Genomic DNA, 19,606 nt, shown 5'->3' on the forward strand with positions numbered 1-19,606 from the left:
CGGTCAGAGTCTGCGACATCATGGCGATGGTGAATATCGGCCTTAGTGCCAAACCAGCCAGGGTGTACATATTGCGGGCCTACGCCTTCCTGTCAGCCGGGTCCTTAAAGGCCGGAGACTCTTCAACCAGAATCATTGTTGCTTCGTTTAACCTGGAAACCGGAGGGTCCACTCCTCATAGGGGTATCACCTAGAAACTCCCTTAGGGACCCCTGAATAGCATGGGAAAGGGAACACCTTTGCCGCTCTGAATGGCTTGTGAGTGCCAAAGGGAACTTGCGCCTCTGTCGCAGCTGCGTCCTCCAACTTTAAGTCCCAAGGACAGATACAATTAGTGCGTCCACCAGCGCCTTTTCGTGCGTGGTTGCAGAAGTGGAGGAATCGTCTTCACCATCTGAGGATTCAGGGAGCGTGGTCGCAGACCCAGCAGGGTGACCCATGTCCACGACGGCCGAATCAGATTAAGGATCTAATGAGAAAGATGAGGCAGGGAAAAGCGGGGGGGGGGGGGGACTCTTTATGCCAGCCCAATGCCGAAAAGCCACCTCTACCTGGCACACAAAGGACTCCAGGATCGCCATCAGTGCATCGATGGATGGATGGATGGGACCCGGGGGGCCCCGCAACCCCAAAGAGAGGATCAGGTGGGGAGATGTGCTCCGAAGACTCCATGAGTCACCAGGAGGACCCCACAAAAAAGGGTAAAACACTGGTAAGGGACAAGCCCCACCACTCTGTCAGCACCACCCGGTTGCCAGTCACAGAACACCAATCCAGCCTCAGCAGAGAGGGAGGGGACCCCATCAGAGTCCCCACCCCACAGAAACTAGGCACCACAGCCACCAGGAGAATCTGCACTGCATGAGCGGCGATCAGGAAACAAAAGGATCCAGGCGTCAGCACCAGGGGATGAGGAAGGGCTCCCACCGGTGGTACTAATGACAACGACCAATGACTTATGATGGGACTGTAATAGTGCGGCGAACAATATGAAACTAACTGACGCTGGGGGGGGGGAACTGACTAACTGCCACTGACATCACTAGTGACACTAATACAGTGATCAGTGATAATACTATACACTGTTACTGTACTGACAATGGCTGGGAAGGGGTTAACATCTAGGGAAATTAAGGGGTTAAATATGTGCCTAACAATGTGTAATGCTTTTACTAACTGATCTTTCAGTTTCCAATCCCTGCTTTGTAGGGATGAGAAACTGACAGATCCGTCCTTCGTACAGCTCTCTGTGAGTTCTGGGCTGTGAGTACACGCAGCTGATCAGCAGGTCGCTGCCGTGAATCATTGGCCAAAACTTACTGACAGGCTCCCATCCACATTACATTGGGGGGGGGGGGGAGGGGGGTCCACAAGTGGGTAACCGGTTGAGGCATGGACTCCACTAGAGCTCTGAAGGTATGCTGTGATATCTGGCACCAAGCCGAGGGATGGTAGTGGGAGGAATGGGATCAGGCAGAGGTATGGTGGAGGGAAGGATGGGATCAGGCAGAGGGATGGTGGTGGGAGGAATGAGATCAGGCAGAGGGATGGTGAGGAGAGCAATGGGATGGTGATGGGAGGAATGGGATCAGGCAGAGGGATGGTGGAGGGAAGGATGGGATCAGGCAGAGGGATGGTGGTGGGAGGAATGAGATCAGGCAGAGGGATGGTGATGAGAGCAATGGGATCAGGCAGAGGGATGGTGATGGGAGGAATGGGATCAGGCAGAGGGATGGTGGTGGGAGGAATGAGATCAGGCAGAGGGATGGTGGTGGGAGGAATGGGATCAGGCAGAGGGTTGGTGGTGGGAGGAATGGGATCAGGCAGAGGGATGGTGGTGGGAGGAATGGGATCAGGCAGATGGTTGGTGGTGGGAGGAATGGGATCAGGCAGAGGGTTGGTGGTGGGAGGAATGGGATCAGGCAGAGGGATGGTGGTGGGAGGAATGGGACCAGGCAGAGGGATGGTGGTGGGAGGAATGGGATCAGGCAGAGGGATGGTGGTGGGAGAGATGGGATCAGGCAGAGGGATGGTGGTGGGAGAGATGGGATCAGGCAGAGGGATAGTGGTAGGGGGATAGGATCAGGCAAAGGGATGGTGGTGGAGGGATGGGATCAGTGACACTGGCACTCACTTGCTTTTAGTGTCAGTCAATTCCCCCTCCTCCACGCTCAGTGCATCTCTGTCTCTCTTCTCTCTTCCAGTGCCTCCAGTGATGCCTCTCCTGAGGTGGGGTCTCTTTGAGCTCCCCCCCTTCACTTTACTGGCTTTCAGCTCATCAGCTGACTTTCTGCTCCAGTGTCCATCTGGAAGGGGAGGGGGCTTTAGACATGAGCAGGCTCTGCCTCTGTGTTTCTCCAGGAGAGGCAGAGTACCACACAGAGTGCCGGTGTTCTACCCCATCAGAAATCCATACCCTCGTCATTTCCGCTTCAGATCTGCTGTGGATTCATCATGCATCAGCTGTATGCATCAGCTGTAGCCGCGTCACAGGTCCTAGTGCGCATGCGCGCAATAGGTAGGGAAATTTAAAAATATCGCAACGGGTCGGGCACATGTCCTAGTGCGCACGCGGGCAACGGGCAGGGAGATCTCTTATTACAAATATCCATCCGATCTCCATGCCCCACACTGCACCGACCCTACAATGGGACAATCCGATCTCCATGCCCCACACTGCACCGACCCGACAATGAGACATAGCCATCAAATGGACAGTGGGCATATTGTCCAATTGTCGGGTCGGTGCAGTGTGGGGCATGGAGATCGGATGGAAATTTGTAATAAGAGATCTCCCTGGCCGCTGCCCGACCTAGCATGCGCACTAGGACGTGTGACGCGGCTACAGCTGATGCATGACGAATCCAAAGCTGATCTGAACCGGAAATGACGAGGGTATGGATTTCTGATGGGGTAGGGAGATCTGGTAGAACACCAGATGACGTCATCGGCGATAGATTCAACCAACTCTCAGCATCGATGCAGAATCAACAACGTCTGAATCGCGATGCATCGTTGATATTCAACACCCCTACCTCACATGGTGCGAACACCATTTACATATGTGTGCACGATCTACGTATGCATTCTCTTCTGCGCGCGAGCGCGGATGGACGGGGGAGCTTCAATTTTAATTATTATTATTTTTTTTTTCATTTTTACACTGTCCATTTAATTTTTTTTTTTTTAACACTTTTATTCCAATCACAAGAAAAGTAAACATCCCTTATGATAGGTATAAGGTAATGACAGGTCCTGTTTATGGAGACCTATATCGCCTCTACCCTGGAAAACATGAGATCAAAAAAAAAAGATATTATGCTTTCCAAATAAAAAATGGCAGTGCTTACATCTGTCCTAACAGGAAGTGATGTCATGATATATCTTCCGGTCTCCTAGACCATAGAGATGGCCAGGGACCTTCTGCTCCTCGGCCAACTCCATGATAACCTGGCGGCACTGCTGAATCGGATACTGGGCTCACTGATCGCACGGGAGAGCCCAGAGAGGCGCCATTAGGTGGCAGGGAGGGGATATTGCCCGAGGAGCAGTCTGTATGCAAATAGAGTCTACCAATGGACACCCACTCCCCCAGACTGACACCCACCCATTAACGCATTTTTATATTTGCATAACTCCTCCCACTGCTTGCATCAGAACTGGGGGCTCTTGAGAGGAGTACCAATGTAGGAGGCTATGACATTTTCAAGAAGCTATGTACAGCCCCCTAACGGCCCCTCCCCCCAGTCACAATCTGCCTGCATTACATGGAGAAGCAGAGAGACCAAGCTATGACATCACTGGGTCTAAAACAAGATATGGAATGAAAACTGAGGCTTTATTTAAATAACTTCTTTTGCATACTGAAGAGAGAGGGGGGTAAAGGAGGAACCAAGGAAGGTAGAATATAAGAAAACTAAACTAAGTTTTAAGCAAAAAAATCCCCTTTTTGAATTTCTACACTTACCTGTGCTGTAAAAATCCAATAAATGGTGCAACTCCAGTTCCCGGTCCCACCATCACAATTGGGACGGATGTATCAGAGGGCAAATGGAATGAGGACGACGGTCGGCTGAAAATGCAGATCTGAAACAACATAATAAAATGAGAATAACCAACAATGTATATAAAAAGGAGAAGTCGTCTGATCATCAGCTAGAGACTCCCCAAAGATGTCCAATACATCTGCCCCAGCCGGGTTCCTATGGAGTTGGGATGGGCTGGCTGTGGTATTCTGGTATAATACCTTCCTCAATGTAAAATCCTAATTGGCAACGAGGTAACAACTACATATCGTTACCTATGGTACAGAAGGACGCACCCAGAACATTAGAATGCTCACAGAGTGCCATTCACCTTAGAGCTCGGGGAAAGGGGTGTTATACACAGATCAGCCATGACATTATGACCACCCATCCTTACATGACCACCCTCCTAATATTGAGTAGGTCCACCCTTTGCCACCAAAACACCCCTGGCCCATCAAGCCATGGACTGCACTAGACTTCTAAAGACATGCTGTGGAATCTGTCATCAAGCGGTCAGTAGCAGATGGCTTTAAATCCAGTAAGGTGGGGCCTCCATGGATCAGACATTTTTCCAGTATATCCCACAGATGCTCGATAGGTTGAGATTTGGAGGCCAGGTCAACCCCTCATACTCCTCATTGTGTTCCTCAATCCATTGAATTCATCAGGCCAGGCCACCTTCTTCCATTGCTCTGTGGTCCAGTTCTGATGCTCACGTGCCCACTGAAAGCGCCTTTGACTGTGGTCTCGGGTTAACATAGACACCCTGACTGGTCTGCGCCTACAAAGCCCTATACACAACAGCCTACGATGCTCTGTGTGTTCTGACATCTTCTGTCAGAAACAGCATTCACATTTTCAACAATCTGTGCTCCAGTAGCTCTTCTATTGGACGGGACTACACGAGCCAGCCTTCCCTCCCTATCAATGAGCCTTCCCTCCCCACCTCCATCAATGAACCCACCCCCCGCATCCATCAATGAGCCTGCTCTCCCCACCTCCATCAATGAGCTTTCCCTCCCCACCTCCATCAATGAGCCTTCCTTGCCATCCTCCATTATTGAGCCTTCCCTCCCCACCTCCATCAATGAGCCTTCCCCCACCTCCATCAATGAGCCTCCCTCCAACCACCTCCATCAATGAGCCTCCCTTCCCCACCTCCATCAATCAGCCTCCCTCCCTGACCTCCATCAATGAGCCTTCCCTTCCTACCTCCATCAATGTGCCCCCCCCACTTTAATCAATGAGCCTTCCCTCCCAACTTCAATCAATGAGCTTTGCCTACCCACTTTCGTCAATGAGCCTTCCCTCCCCTACCTCCATCAATGAGCCTTCCCTCCCCTACCTCCATCAATGAGCCTTCCCTCCCCTACCTCCATCAATGAGCCTTCCCTCCCCTACCTCCATCAATGTGCTCTCCCTCCCCACCTCCATCAATGAGCCCCCCCCCCACTTCCATTAATGAGCCCCCCATCTCTATCAGTAAGCCTTGGCCTCCCATGACCCGGTCGCCATTGTGCCAGCTTTCCTTCCTTGGAGCACTTTTAGTTGGTCTTGACTACTGCAGATCAGAAACATCTCACAAGAGCTGCAGATTTGGAGTCGCTCTGACCTCATCGGCCAGACATTACAATATGGTCCTTGTCAAAGTTGCTCAAATCCTTACACTTCCCCATTTGTCTGTTTTCAACATCAACTTCAGGGACAATATGTTCAATTGCTGCCTAATATATCCCACCTACTTTTAGGCGCTATCGTAACCAAATAATCAATGTTATTCACTTTACCGCTCAGTGGTCTTGATGTTATGGCTGATCAGTATATGTTTAAAATGCTTCAACAGCCCCCCTAACAAAGCCCCCCTTTTAACCTTAAACGTGATCAGCAGCCATGTAGATCGCTGTGGCTATAGTTCTGCCACCAGATCTGATGGATAATTAAATATCTAGCTTTGTTTTGATCACAGGTCACAAAAAGTGGAGGAGGACATACCTGAGGAGTGGGAGGGTCCTCGCTGGAAGGCTCCATTGTAGATAGATTGGCGAGCCAGCCAGTACACACTCCTCTTCTGGGTGCCGGTCTTTCTGCACACGGTGCAAACTCCACAATGTTGAAAACAAAATGCAGTTTTCCAGGATGAAATAAGCTGGAGCTGGAAGATGAAAAAGTTATTACAGGCAGGGTTGGGCCAAGGAGTCGGCAGAAGAGGCAGCCATCTTGGGTGTAAGAAACAAAGGACAGAATCTGCAAACCCATGCTACTAAATCCACAGCTCATGGGAAGGTGGGGGTGGGGGTCACACTTTGGCCCTTTTGTCTTGGATGCTAAAAATACCTCATTCCAGCACTAGTCATAAGTAACAATCTACAAGTATATAATAGTCAACATTTTCTGTGGCAGTGGTGGTGGGATCAATGGCAGCAATGGTGGTGAGAGGGGTGGGATCAGTGGCAGTGGTGAGGGGGGTGGAATCAGTGGCAGTAGTGAGGAGGGTGGAATCATTGGCAGCGGTGGTGGTGAGGGGGGGTGGGATCAGTGACAGCTGCTATCCCTCTACAAGGATAGCACCACCGCTGCCACTGATCCCACCCCCCCACCACCAATTGTCATTGGTGGTGGGGGGGTGGGATCAGTGGCAGCGGTGGTGCTATCCTCCCCCACTACCACCTCTGCCTCTTACTGATCCCATCCTCCCCACCACAGATCTCATTCCTATAGGGCGGTGGTGGTGGTATCAGTAGGAGGCAGCGGTGGTGGAGGATGGGATCAGTTGTACTGGCACTCACTTACTTACTCAGTCAATCCCCCTCAGCATTTACATGCCTCCAAGGATTCCTGTGTCATGGGGTCTCCGCACGGAGGGGAAAGCTCCTCCCCCTTCACTCTATTGGTCGTCAGCTGAATTCTCAGCTGTCCCCCAGCGGCAGGACAAATGGACGGGAGGGCGGACCCTCACACTGGCAGAGCCAGAACAGGCAGGCCCCTTACACAGGGAGAACGGGAAAGTGGCCCCCTGACAGTGGCACAGCCAGGGCGATTGGGCCCGTCCACAGTGGCCCCTGGCCAAACTCCAGGCCCCAGTCGCAAGTGCGACTGCTGCTACCCTGGTAGTTCCGCCACTCATTCAGTATATAAGAACTTTCAAACACTAGGTCAGCCTTTCTCAACTAGAGCTCCTCCAGAGGTTTCTAGAGCAATAAACATCACTCTCAGATAAATAACCACTGACACTAATGATCCATTTAGCTATCTGTAAGGAGCATTCTTCCCTTTGACCAATACTGTAAGAGCGGTCTTCCTACTGACCAACAATGTGAGGTACATTCTTCTCACTGACCACCAATCTAAAGTCTCTCTCCAAGTACAGTGTAAGGGGTCACTATGCTGACCACCAATGCAAGAGGGTGCTTTCCCACTAACTACAAATCTAAGAGACCGTTCTCCAAGGACCACCAGTATAAGAGGGAGCTACACTGAGCACCAATGTAAGAGGGCCCTTCCTTCATTGACCACCAAGCTAGGTGCCCTTCTGAATAGATTGCAGTTTAAGAAGGCACTACACTGACCACCAATGCAAGAGGGTCCTTTCCCAATGACAATCAATCTAAAAAGCCTTTCTTAAAATCCCTAGTCCATGCACTACTAGTCTCAGGGGGCACTACACTGGCCACCAATGCAAGAGAGTCCTTTCCCACTGACCACCAATTTTAAAGACCATTCTTTATGGACCACCAGTGTAAAAGGGCACTAAAAAAAAAAACACCAATGCAACAGGGTCTTTTCTCCACCGACCACCAATCTAAAGTCTCTCTCCAAGTACTACGAGTCTAATGGGTCACTATACTGACCACTAATGCAAAAGGGTGCTTTCCCACCAACCATAAATCTAAGAGACCGTTCTCCAAAGACCACCAGTTTAAGAGGGAACTACACTGATCCCCCCCCCCCCCCATGTAAGAGGGTCCTGTGTAAGCAGGTTGTCAAATGAGCCAAGTACATTCCCTATTCTTCTATTTATTCTTATATCTGCAACTAAATGTTCACAGTGATGTACCCTGAGCTGTCAATATAATTATTAACAGGGGTTCCTGAGACTAGAAGGTCAATGAAAGGGTTCTCCATGTTAAAACGGTTGAGAAAACCTAATGGACTTTAACATGTTGCTTTTTTCCAAGTTTTTATTTTCAAATGCCACTTTTTTTTTTTTTTTTTTTAATGTGACAGAATCACAAAAAAACATTTAAAGCAATGGACAAGGACAGCAGAAGAAAGTAAAAAAACAATATCATTTTAGTCTCCATAAAGATGCATGGCGTGCTTCTCACCTGGCAGCAGAGTACGGTCGGGCCTGTAGTTTAGGAAGGTGTTCTAGAGGAAAAACCAAAAGGATAAAATCAAATCTATGAATAAATAAGGACATCCAACAGCTTCTACGGTTTTATATGTAAATTCCTATAACCCCTTTCCTGGCTGTCACTGACAACTTAGGTCCTGCTAATAATCAGCAACCAATCAGAGTGGTTCCCAAGCTTGGAAGCACTAAGTCAGCTATGATATAGCGATCACATGCAAGCTAAAGCCTTCATTCCAAAAACATTTTAACTTGCAGAAGCCTCTACAACCTGTAGATGGCAGTGTGCCTGTGTTTAATACGGTTATTGTCCGATACAGCTATAGTGTTAAAAAATAACACTATAAAAAGGTTTTAAAAACTACTGTAAATTTTGTACATGATCCAATTTGCTACAGCAGGGGAAAACATTTCTTCCTATAAATATTAGTACCCAGTTATATTATGTACACCCAGGAAAGAATCCAGACCTTTTTTAAAGCAATCTACTGAGCTGGCCAGAACCACCTCTGGAGGGAGTCTATTCCACATTTTCACAGCTCTTACGGTTAAGAAACCTTTCCGTATTTGGTGACGAAATCTATTTTCCTCTAGACATAAAGAGTGCCCCCTTGTCCTCTGTGTTGACCTTAAAGTGAACAACTCAACACCAAGTTCACTATATGGACCCCTTATGTATTTATACATGTTGATCATACCCCCCCTTATCTCCTCTTCTCAAGAGAGAATAAATTCAGTTCCTCTAATCTTTCCTCATAGCTGAGCTCCTCCATGCCTCTTATCAGTTTGGTTGACCTTCTCTGCACTTTCTCCAGTTTCCTGATATCCTTTTTAAGAACTGGTGCCCAAAATTGAACTGCATATTCCAGATGAGGTCTTACTAATGATTTGTACAGGGCCAAAATGATAGATCTCTCTCTGGAGTCCATGCCTCTGTTAAAGAGGAAGTAAACCCTCCTCTGTAACTTGTACCTATAGGTAAGCCTATGATAAGGCTTACCTATAGGTACTGTAAATATCTCCTAAACATGTACCGTTTAGGAGATATTTACCTTACAAGCAGCCAGTGACGTCACTGGCGCATGCGCTCTGAAGGAACGGCCGCTAGTGCCGTTCCTTCAGAGCCCCCTGCCATGCGCGGGAGTGACGTCACCGCGGCTCCGGCCAATCAGATGGCCGGATGCCGTGATCCCGGAAGACGGGCGACTGGACATGGCGCCCGTCATAGAGGTGAGCGGGCGGCAAGGCGGGGGCTCGTTCTAAGGTAAGTATTTGATAATGAGCTAGTATGCAATGCATACTAGCTCATTATGTCTCTTTCAGGGTGAAAACAATAAAAATAAAAAGAGGTGAGCGGGCGGCACGGCGGGGGCTCGTTCTAAGGTAAGTATTTGATAATGAGCTAGTATGCGATGCATACTAGCTCATTATGTCTTTCTCTTTCAGGGTGAAAAAAAAAAAAAAAAAACTTTTTTTCGGTTTACAACCTCTTTAATACAAGAAAGGGCTTTGCTTGCTTTGGAAACCGCAGCTTGGCATTGCATGCTATTATTAATCTTAAGTAAGCTTAAGATCTACCAGAACACCCAGATCCTTCTCCGCAATGGATTCCCCCAGTTCTGCTCCGCCTAGTATTTATGCTGCATGCATATTCTTAGCCCCCCTAGGGCTAGTAATCTTATCACCTAGACAAAGGGTTAATCTTCCCAAAAAGGCCACAGAGAGCAGTAAAAACTGACAATGGTACTAACCCTTCCTCCGTCCTACTTAACCACATAGAATACATTAATGTAAAAAACTTTGAGACTCTACAATCCCTTTAAGGCTCTCACCTTTATTTGGGTAACACACGTCACGTACCTATCAGTAATTCTATTGGAGGCCTGCAGGTTGGAAAGGCGTTGAGGAGATCAAGGATACTAACTGAGGGATCCCGGACGAAGTGGTTATAATCTGATCCACCTTGCTTGCTACACAACTCTTGGAGCCTTCGCCGTTCCCCAGCATCAGAAGTGTGCTCAACCAAAGCTCGAATCATGGCCTGCAGAATACGGAAGAAGAATCAGATAATAAATCTGAGGATCCCCCTAAATCAGGGAAGGGAGCCAACAGAGTAGCAGAAAAACCACAAAGGTCACCCTGCGTCATTCCTTGGTATTGTGCACAGCCGTTCAGTAAGAGTAAACCCAACTGTGATCAGATAGCTATTCCTAATAACATAAATCACAAGAGCAAAACCTAAAATTTTTCACCTTCAAAATTCACAGAAAATTAAAGTCTACAGTATAAAAAAAAAAGAAAAAAAAGAAAAGAACAACTAGTCAACCATATCTTGGGGGGAGAAAAACTTCCAATGCCGCATCCCATAATAGCTATCGAAAGAACATCAAGAAACCAATCAATTCCGTCAATACGGAACTTTTAAGGCTCCATACTAGAAGCAACAATAACACATTAAAGCGGAGTTCCACCCTGGGAATACTTTTTTTTAATAAAAATACCCCCGGGACAGTCAGGGCTAGTACATTCCACAATGGATAGCCTCTGATCTGTCCCGGGTTGCACTTACCTTTTAGAAGAAATACTTACCTTGAAAAAGTATTGTCCAGCGCTGCCATCTCAGGTGTGGGCAGCTGAAGCCAGCGCGATCCTCTTCTGCGTCCTCTTCCGTCCCATGATGCACTGCACCGGCCCCGCCGTCACTTCCGGGTCCGCAGCGTCATCCCTGCACAGCTTCTGGGCATGCCCAGAAGCTGTTTAGCAAGGTATGACGGCGCCTGCACCGGAACTGACGTCGGGGCCGGTGCAGGCGCATTGATTCCTGGGAGCGATGACGTTCAGCTCCCAGGAATCATTGCAAGCCAGGAAGTGACGAATCGCCGTGGGGGGAGGGAGAGGAAGTAAGGTAAGTATATTTTCTTCTAAACCAGGTAAGTAAAAAAAAAAAAAAAAATTGCGCTTATCCATTTGTTTTTCAGGTGACCCGGAGCGAGAAGATGGAGGCAAGTATAATTTTAGGGTGAACTCCACTTTAAGAAACGTAAAAATACACAATTTGTTAATCACAATCCATCAATAAAACCGTAACCAATTAAATTGGTATCTTTCCACAATTTCACATCATTAGGGGCCAATTCCCAATATATGTGGCGACAGACGTTTTACCCCATTGTAAGATTGTAAATCAATGGTTTCCTATGTGTCCCGTTCACACTGCAACGCAGCCAGGGCACTGTCCTGAATCGCACTTCAATGTCCGGCATCACGCCACCCGACATTGTGGTGAATGAAGTGTACGTTTTGTAGTACAGAACAAAAAAAAGGGAGCAGTGTGATGCGGTTAATCATGTATCACACTGCACCTTGGTAAATTGCTCTAGCTTCTCTGCGATTTCATGGAGGGGCAGTGTGAATTGGCCCAAACGCAATGCACGGTGCAGTGCTAAAAAGACTTAAAGCAGTAGTAAACCGCATAAAAAAAAATTAGGCTTGGGGCAGTTTAAGTCATAATGTGCTAGACTGCATTGCATACTAGCACATTAGGACAGACTTACCCGAAAACGAAGCCCTCCAGAAGTATGTGGTCACTGCTGAAGGCACTTCCATCTTCACCCGGTCTTCTTTCCAGGCTCACGGGCTTCGACGGTATGAATGGCCGAGCTGGCGAGAAGCTGGGAGTTGCTGTTTACAGCACGGCTCTGAAGGATTGGCACGAGTATGTCGTTCCTTCAGAGCGCATGCGCTGGTGACGTCACCAGCTGCATGTAAAGTAAATATCTCTTAAACGGTGCATGTTTAGGAGATATTTACAGTACCTATTGGTAAGGCTTATTATAGGCTTACCTACAGGTAAAAATCATACATAAAAGTTTACTACCACTTTAAACATAGTCCATAGTGATATTGTTGCGCATTCTTCAAATTCCAAATCCAACACGTTTTTCAGCATTGTACTGTTGCTTCTTCAGGGACCGAATGCGAGAATCTCACAACTTTCAACAGCAAGTGGGCATAAATAATACTTCTTACCACCAGAGGTCCACCGACCGCAGGAACAACCTCACCTTTCCCCAGCCGGAGAAGGGGCAGGGGATAGCATCAAGGCACTGGACCACACAATCCTGGTCACACAATCCTGGTCACACAATCCTGGTCACACAATCCTGGTCACACAATCCTGGTCCGTAGCTCCCTTATGCAAATCTTCAGTGCTGGGTCATAGTGGCACCTTGCTGTTAAAAGTTGTGAGATTCTTGCATTCAGTCCCTGAAGAAGCAGCAGTACAATGCTGAGAAACGCGTTTGATTCCAAATTTGAAGTGCAACAAGATCACTATGGACTAGGTTTAAGTCTTTTTAGCACTGCACGGTGCGTTGCTTTTATGATGTTATGTGAAATTGTGCAAATATACCAATTTAATTGTTTACGGATTTATTCATGGATTGTGGTGAATTATATTTTTATTTTTACGTTTCTTAATTGTGTTATTGTTGCCTCTAGTATGGAGCCTTAAAAGTCCCGTATTACCAGAATTGGTTGGTTCCTTGATTTGTTTTAAAGTCTAAAAAATACCCTAAATTAACTTATCTTTTTGGTCGGTTTAGGTCTTTTAACCAGTTCAGCTCCAGAGCAATTATTTTTCTTTGTCGCATACGTGTAAAAATACTACTTTTTGGCAATAAAGTTACATAAACCCCCAGAACATTATATATTTTCTGAAAGCAAAGGCCCTGTAGAATAAAATGCTGATAGTTGCACATTTTTGTTTTACGTGATATTTGCGCAACTTTTTGTTAAACGCAAATTATCCAGAAAAAATATAATAAAATTTATTTTAGTGCAAAACCACACCATAGAATACACATTTTTGGTTAAAATATAAAATATGGAGAGCAGATGCGCGGGTGGCTGGAGCGGATGGAAGCCTGAACTGCTCCACACACTCACGGCCCAAACAGCCTACATTAGCGGCCCTCTTTCCCCGCTCTTACTTTCATCACTGGTTCAACGTGACATTCGTTACCGAAGGAATTATCCTTCTCGGCTGCAATTCACATTTTTTTTTTTATTTAATAATTTTTTTTTTGAAAAGAAAAAAGGATTTTCCAGCAAGAAAAACAAGGAAATAGAAGAAACATGAACAAAAAAATGTGAAAAATTCAAACAAAACATTAAATACAAAATATGGCCATATTAGCATAACATGGTATAGTGTGCGAGTACATATCATTATTCAAATAATAGGTCATTTTTCCGTATTGGCATAACGTATTACAACATATTAACATATGTCATTGTTCAAATTACAAATCAAATAGCCATATCTAAGATATGTGACATATTTGGATGAAACTATCACACTAAACTTCTATATGATCATAATGAAAAAAAAAAAAAAAATTAGGGAAAGGATAAGGAAGGGAAGAAAAGGGAAGGTATCATCCGGAGACCTCCGTGGACTTCTTAAAGTGGAGTTCCACCCTAAAATTATACTTACCTCCATCTTCTTGCTCCGGGTCACCTGAAAAACAAATGGATAATCACAATTTTTTTTTTTTTTTTTTAACTTACCTCGTTTAGTAGAAAATATACTTACCTTACTTCCTCTTCCTCCCCTCGGCGGCCACGGCGATTTGTCACTTCCTGGCTTTGCAATGATTCCTGGGAGCTAAACGTCATCGCTCCCAGGAATCCATGCGCCTGCACCGGCCCCGACATCAGTTCCGGTGCAGGCGCCGTCATACCTTGCTAAACAGCTTCTGGGCATGCCCAGAAGCTGTGCAGGGATGACGCTGCGGCACGGGAAGTGACGGTGGGGGCGGTGCAGTGCATCGTGGGACCGAAGAGGACGGAAGAAGACACAGAAGGGGACGCGTTGGCTTCAAGCTGCCAACACCTGAGATGGCAGCGCTGGACAATACATTTTCAAGGTAAGTATTTCTTCTAAAAGGTAAGTGCAACCCGGGACAGATCAGAGGCTATCCATTGTGGAATGTACTAGCTCTGACTGTCCCGGGGGTATTTTTATAAAAAAAAAATTTCCAGGGTGGAACTCCGCTTTAAGTCAAAGTATTTGTATTAGATGACATAGTTTCGATATATTCCGATGAACATGTAAAGGAAAGCCAACCAGCCCATCTTTTAAGATATGTATGATTTTGATCTTTTAAAGTTAGAGAGAGATCCTCCATCCGAGCTGCATGTGCGACTCGTTCTAACCCCATTTGGACAGTAGGGATAGTAAGTTTTTTCTATAGTTTAGGGATTTGAGATTTCGCCGCATCTAATAGATGAGGGGTAATAGATCGCTTATGGTCAAGGTTGGAGCAGCGCCAAAAAGTGCATTCATATATAAATAAAATATATATATAAAATGATATGTATAAAAAGTCCCAGAGTCCTTATAAAGCAGGGAAGAAGAAGGGAGAAATCAATCCCAGTTGACCAGTCACCAGTGTATGAAGCAGGAAAGGAAAGCCTAATTTCACCCTGTGATGACAATCAGGGCTCCTTACCAGAAGGTTTGACCCTCCTTTTACAGATCGGTCAAACTAGCGCCAGCAAGATACCAGTACACTTGATGTAAATGGATGCATCCCTCTCAGCTTCCCCCGCTTATAGGACTTCACTCCTCCAATAAGGTGGTACAATAGAAGGATCCCTCTGCACTGTCGGTATGAATTGCCTCAGAAGGACAGAGAAAGGGCCAATAGTGTAGTAGGTCTATACAGAAAACTTTATTAAAAGTAATGCACTTACATAAAATCACTGTGGGTTCAGCATATAAAATATTCAACCGCGGTTTGTGTAGAGCGTGCTTCACATGGTACGTCCGGTCCGCCTTACGCATATCGTCACACAGCGGGGATCGAAAGTTTGGGCACCCCAGGTAAAAATTTGTAATAATGTGCATAAAGAAGCCAAGGAAAGATGGAAAAATCTCCAAAAGGCATCAAATTACAGATTAGACATTCTTATAATATGTCAACAAAAGTTAGATTTTATTTCCATCATTGACACTTTCAAAATTACAGAAAACAAAAAAAAAAAAAGGCGTCTGCAAAGGTTTGGGCACCCTGCAGAATTTATAGTATGCACTGCCCCTTTGCAAGGCTGAGACCTGCCAGTGTCATGGATTGTTCTCAATCATCGTCTGGGAAGACCAGGTGATGTCAATCTCAAAGGTTTTAAATGCCCAGACTCATCTGACCTTGCCCCAACAATCAGCACCATGGGATCTTCTAAGCAGTCGTCTAGAAAACTGAAACTGAAAATAGTTGACGCTCAGAAATCTGGAGAAGGCTACAAGAAGATAGCAGAGCGTTTTCAGATGTCAATATCCTCTGTTCGGAATGTAATTAAGAAATGGCAGTCATCAGGAACAGTGGAAGTTAAAGCAAGATCTGGAAGACCAAGAAAAATATCAGACAGAACAGCTCGCAGGATTGTAAGAAAAACAATTCATAACCCACGTTTGACTGCACGATCCCTCCAGAAAGATCTGGCAGACACTGGAGTTGTGGTACACTATTCCACTATAAAGAGATACTTGTACAAATATGGTCTTCATGGAAGAGTCATCAGAAGAAAACCTCTTCTATGTCCTCACCACAAAAATCAGCGTTTGAACTTTGCAAATGAACATATAGACAAGCCTGATACATTTTGGAAACAAGTTCTGTGGACCGATGAGGTTAAAATTGAACTTTTTGGCCGGAATGAGCAAAGGTACGTTTGGAGAAGAAGGGGCACAGAATTTAATGAAAAGAACCTCTTTCCAACTGTTAAGCATGGGGGTGGATCAATCATGCTTTGGGGTTGTATTGCAGCCAGTGGCACAGGGAACATCTCACGAGTAGAAGGAAAAATAGATTCAATAAAATTTCAGCAAATTTTCGATGGTAACTTGATGCCATCTGTGAAAAAGCTGAAGTTAAAGAGAAGATGGCTTCTACAAATGGATAATGATCCTAAACACACCTCAAAATCCATGGGGGATTACATCAAGAGGCGTAAACTGAAGGTTTTGCCATGGCCTTCACAATCTCCTGACCTCAACATAATTGAAAATCTATGGATAGACCTTAACCACTTCAACCCTGCTCACATTGCTGCTACTGCGGCAATGTGGCACGATCCCGTCCAGTGACGTAGACCTACGTCGCTGGACTCCGCCCCTTGTGGGCGGCGCTCGCACGCCGCCGGAGGCTCGCTCCCGCTGTGTTCAGTCACAGCGGGAGTCGGGCCAGGGGAGGAGCAGCGGCGATCGCCGCTGCTCTGCCCCGATCGTCGGGGAATCGAGTGAGGAGATCCGCCCGCCTGTGTAAACAGAGCGGGCGGATCTCCTAAGTGACAGGGACTGACAGATCGGAGTGTTCAGCATAGCTGAACATCCGATCTGTCCTTCTGTCACTCAGTCACCTCCCCCCACACACGTTAGTAAGCACCAGGCATACATTAACCCCTCCCTCTCCAATAAAATTAACCCTTCCCTGCCAGTGTAATTTTTACAGTAACAGTGCATATATATAGCACTAATTACTGCAGTAATGTCACTGGTACCCCCAAAAGTGTCAAAAATGTCAGTCAAGGGTCCGATCTGTCCGCCGCAATGTCGCAGTCCCGCAAAAAAAAAAAATCGCAGATCGCCGCCATTACGCATTAAAAAAAAAACACCAAAAATGACAGAAATCTTTCCCGTAGTTAGTAAACGCAATAACTTTTGCGCAAACCAATCAAAATACGCTTATCGTGATTTTTTTTACCAAACATAGGTAGCAGAAAATAAATTGGCCAAAAATTTTAAAAAACTTTGATTTTTACATTTTTTTTGGGGGGGGGGGGGAGATTTCATATAAAAAAATGTTAAAAATATTGTTATTTTTTCAAAATAAACGCTTTTTTTTGTTTATAGTGCAAAAAGTAAAAACGCACAGGTGATCAAATACCACCAAAAGAAAGCTCTGTTTGTGGGAAAAAAAGGACGTAAATTTCGTTTGGGTACGGCGTCGCACGACCGCGCAATTGTCAGTTAAATTTGCACAGCGCCGAATCGCAAAAAGTGGCCTGGACGTAAGACAGCAAAATCCTCCGGTGGTAAAGTGGTTAAAAGAGCAGTGCGTGACAGACAGCCCAGAAATCTCAAAGAACTGGAAGACTTTTGTAAGGAAGAATGGGCAAAGAGACCCCAAACAAGAATTGAGACTCTTGGCTGGCTACAAAAAGCGTTTACAAGCTGTGATACTTGCCAAAGGGGGTAGTACAAGATATTAACTCTGCAGGGTGCCCAAACTTTTGCAGACACCATTTTTTTGTTTTCTGTTATTTTGAAAGTAAATGATGGAAATAAAATCTAACTTTTGTTGACATATTATAAGAATGTCTAATCTGTAATTTGATGCCTTTTGGAGATTTTTCCATCTTTCCTTGGTTTCTTTATGCACATTAATACAAATTTTTACCTGGGGTGCCCAAACTTTCGATCCCCACTGTATGTTTGACATCATCAAAGGCGTGGTTTACCAATGTGAGCACGCATAATAAAGTGTTCCGCCCGGAAGGGACATACCCGGAAGTAGTCACTTCATGCGTTCCACCTAGTGTAATGCCGTGACCAGATGGACAGGAAGCGTTAGGGATCAAGTATAGGCTTAATTGAGGGCCATATAGGATCCTGATTAGAAGAGAAATCCCCGCTGAGCAAGCGGATTCTGCTTAGCGAAGGCGCACGTGTGAAAGAGGCCTAAGGTGGCATGAGTTTACTGGATCTCCTATCGCCTCTTACTTGCTGCACTGTCCTTCCCTAGTGAGCCACTGCCCATCACACCATTAAGCCAAGTACACACGGGCCGAATGCTAGGCAACATCAGCTGGTTCATTAAAACTGGCCGCCATTCGGCCCATGTGTATAGCAGCCGGCCCGACAGAAGCTGGCCATTCGGCATGCGCAAAAAAAAAACCTGGCTCCTAACTTTTTTAGCTGGCTCCTAGATTTCAAGCAAATTTGTCAAGCCCTGGCCTATGCATTATCCAAAATATCCATTAACACATCATTAATTGAAGCAATTTATAAAACGCTGCTACGTTGGTATCTAGTCCCGGCCAGAGTTGCGAAAATGCATCCCCCACTTGCTTTAGGCTCTATGGCCAGATGGGTACAATGTATCATGTCTGGTGGCAATATCCAGTAGTCACTTTATTCTGGATTTGCGTATTTAATCTGATACACTCAGTGACAGGGATTAATATCCTTAGATCTCTGGGAACCAGCTCTTTTTTCAAAAACTTCCCGAGGAGGTTCCCAAAAAATTGACAAAACTCATTACCTATATATATGTAGCACTGCCCCCTAGAGGACTGCTGAGAATTACACTTTCTGGATTCCCCTTGGTTACCCTTAGCAACTGGTAGCAGACAAACAGCATCGAAAGTCCTTGGCTCAGTCAATAATCAATCCAGGGGATGTTGGTTTTTGTGTTTTTATTTAGAGCTGGGATAGGAGAAGGGATGAGTGGGATACCCCAACTATGAACTATGCACAAATCTGAGGACGACTAGCTGTAGTGTGCGGCAAGGCCGCTGCTTCACCTTGCCAGTGAAGATAATGTAGAAAGTTCCTGTTTAGATCATTCTCTTCAGGGTACCAACTTGGCACCCCTTTTCTTTCACTGTCTGTGACACCAGTCCACTGACTCTATCCACTGGAGTGGCCCCCTTCCTGGGCAGACCCCTGGCAAGCTTCCAAGTACTCACAGACACTGTTTTTCCCAAGGTTGCTCTGCCTTCACCTCCACCAGTCAGCTTTCTTGGACCTCCTGATTTAGCAACACACTCCTGGTGCACAAAGCCGACCGCCTGTGACCACCATCCTCAGCAAACAGGAGGAGAGACAGCCGCCACCCTCCTCCTGGGACCTGGCTTCCCGCCCAAAACACCCTGCCACATGTACCCTTGGCTTTTATAACTTATCCCAGGATGCACCACTGTCTGTGCCAACCCACTGGGACAGTTACAAAGCCTGTGTGTCATTGGCTGGGTTTCCGCCACTGTCCAACAAGCTCCCCTATTGGACACAGTGGGGGCACTCCCTCAGACCAGATGAATCACACCCTGGACACATGCAACAGGCCTGACTAGAGATCCTGCTCCCCTGATAAGCAGACAGAACAACTAGATTTTACCTGTCACTCTCCTGATAAGCAGACAGAACAACTAGATTTTACCTGTC

General features: G+C 46.2%; 1 protein-coding gene across 2 annotated transcripts in view; it reads right to left on the reverse strand.

Annotated features, from left to right (window-relative positions):
* Positions 1-19,606, reverse strand: part of MTRR (5-methyltetrahydrofolate-homocysteine methyltransferase reductase) — an 87,082-nt gene that overhangs the window by 17,956 nt on the left and 49,520 nt on the right. For both annotated transcript variants that reach the window (XM_082257504.1, XM_082257503.1), the window contains exons 9-12: positions 10,240-10,420; positions 8,354-8,396; positions 6,021-6,180; positions 3,968-4,086 (exon numbers count right to left, since the gene is read on the reverse strand). In XM_082257504.1, coding sequence (XP_082113630.1) covers positions 3,968-4,086; positions 6,021-6,180; positions 8,354-8,396; positions 10,240-10,420 — 503 coding nt within the window. The remainder of the gene's footprint in view (positions 1-3,967; positions 4,087-6,020; positions 6,181-8,353; positions 8,397-10,239; positions 10,421-19,606) is intronic.

Source organism: Pelophylax lessonae, assembly GCF_965119305.1.
Source record: "Pelophylax lessonae genome assembly, chromosome: 5".
Classification (NCBI taxonomy): Eukaryota; Metazoa; Chordata; class Amphibia; order Anura; family Ranidae; genus Pelophylax; species Pelophylax lessonae.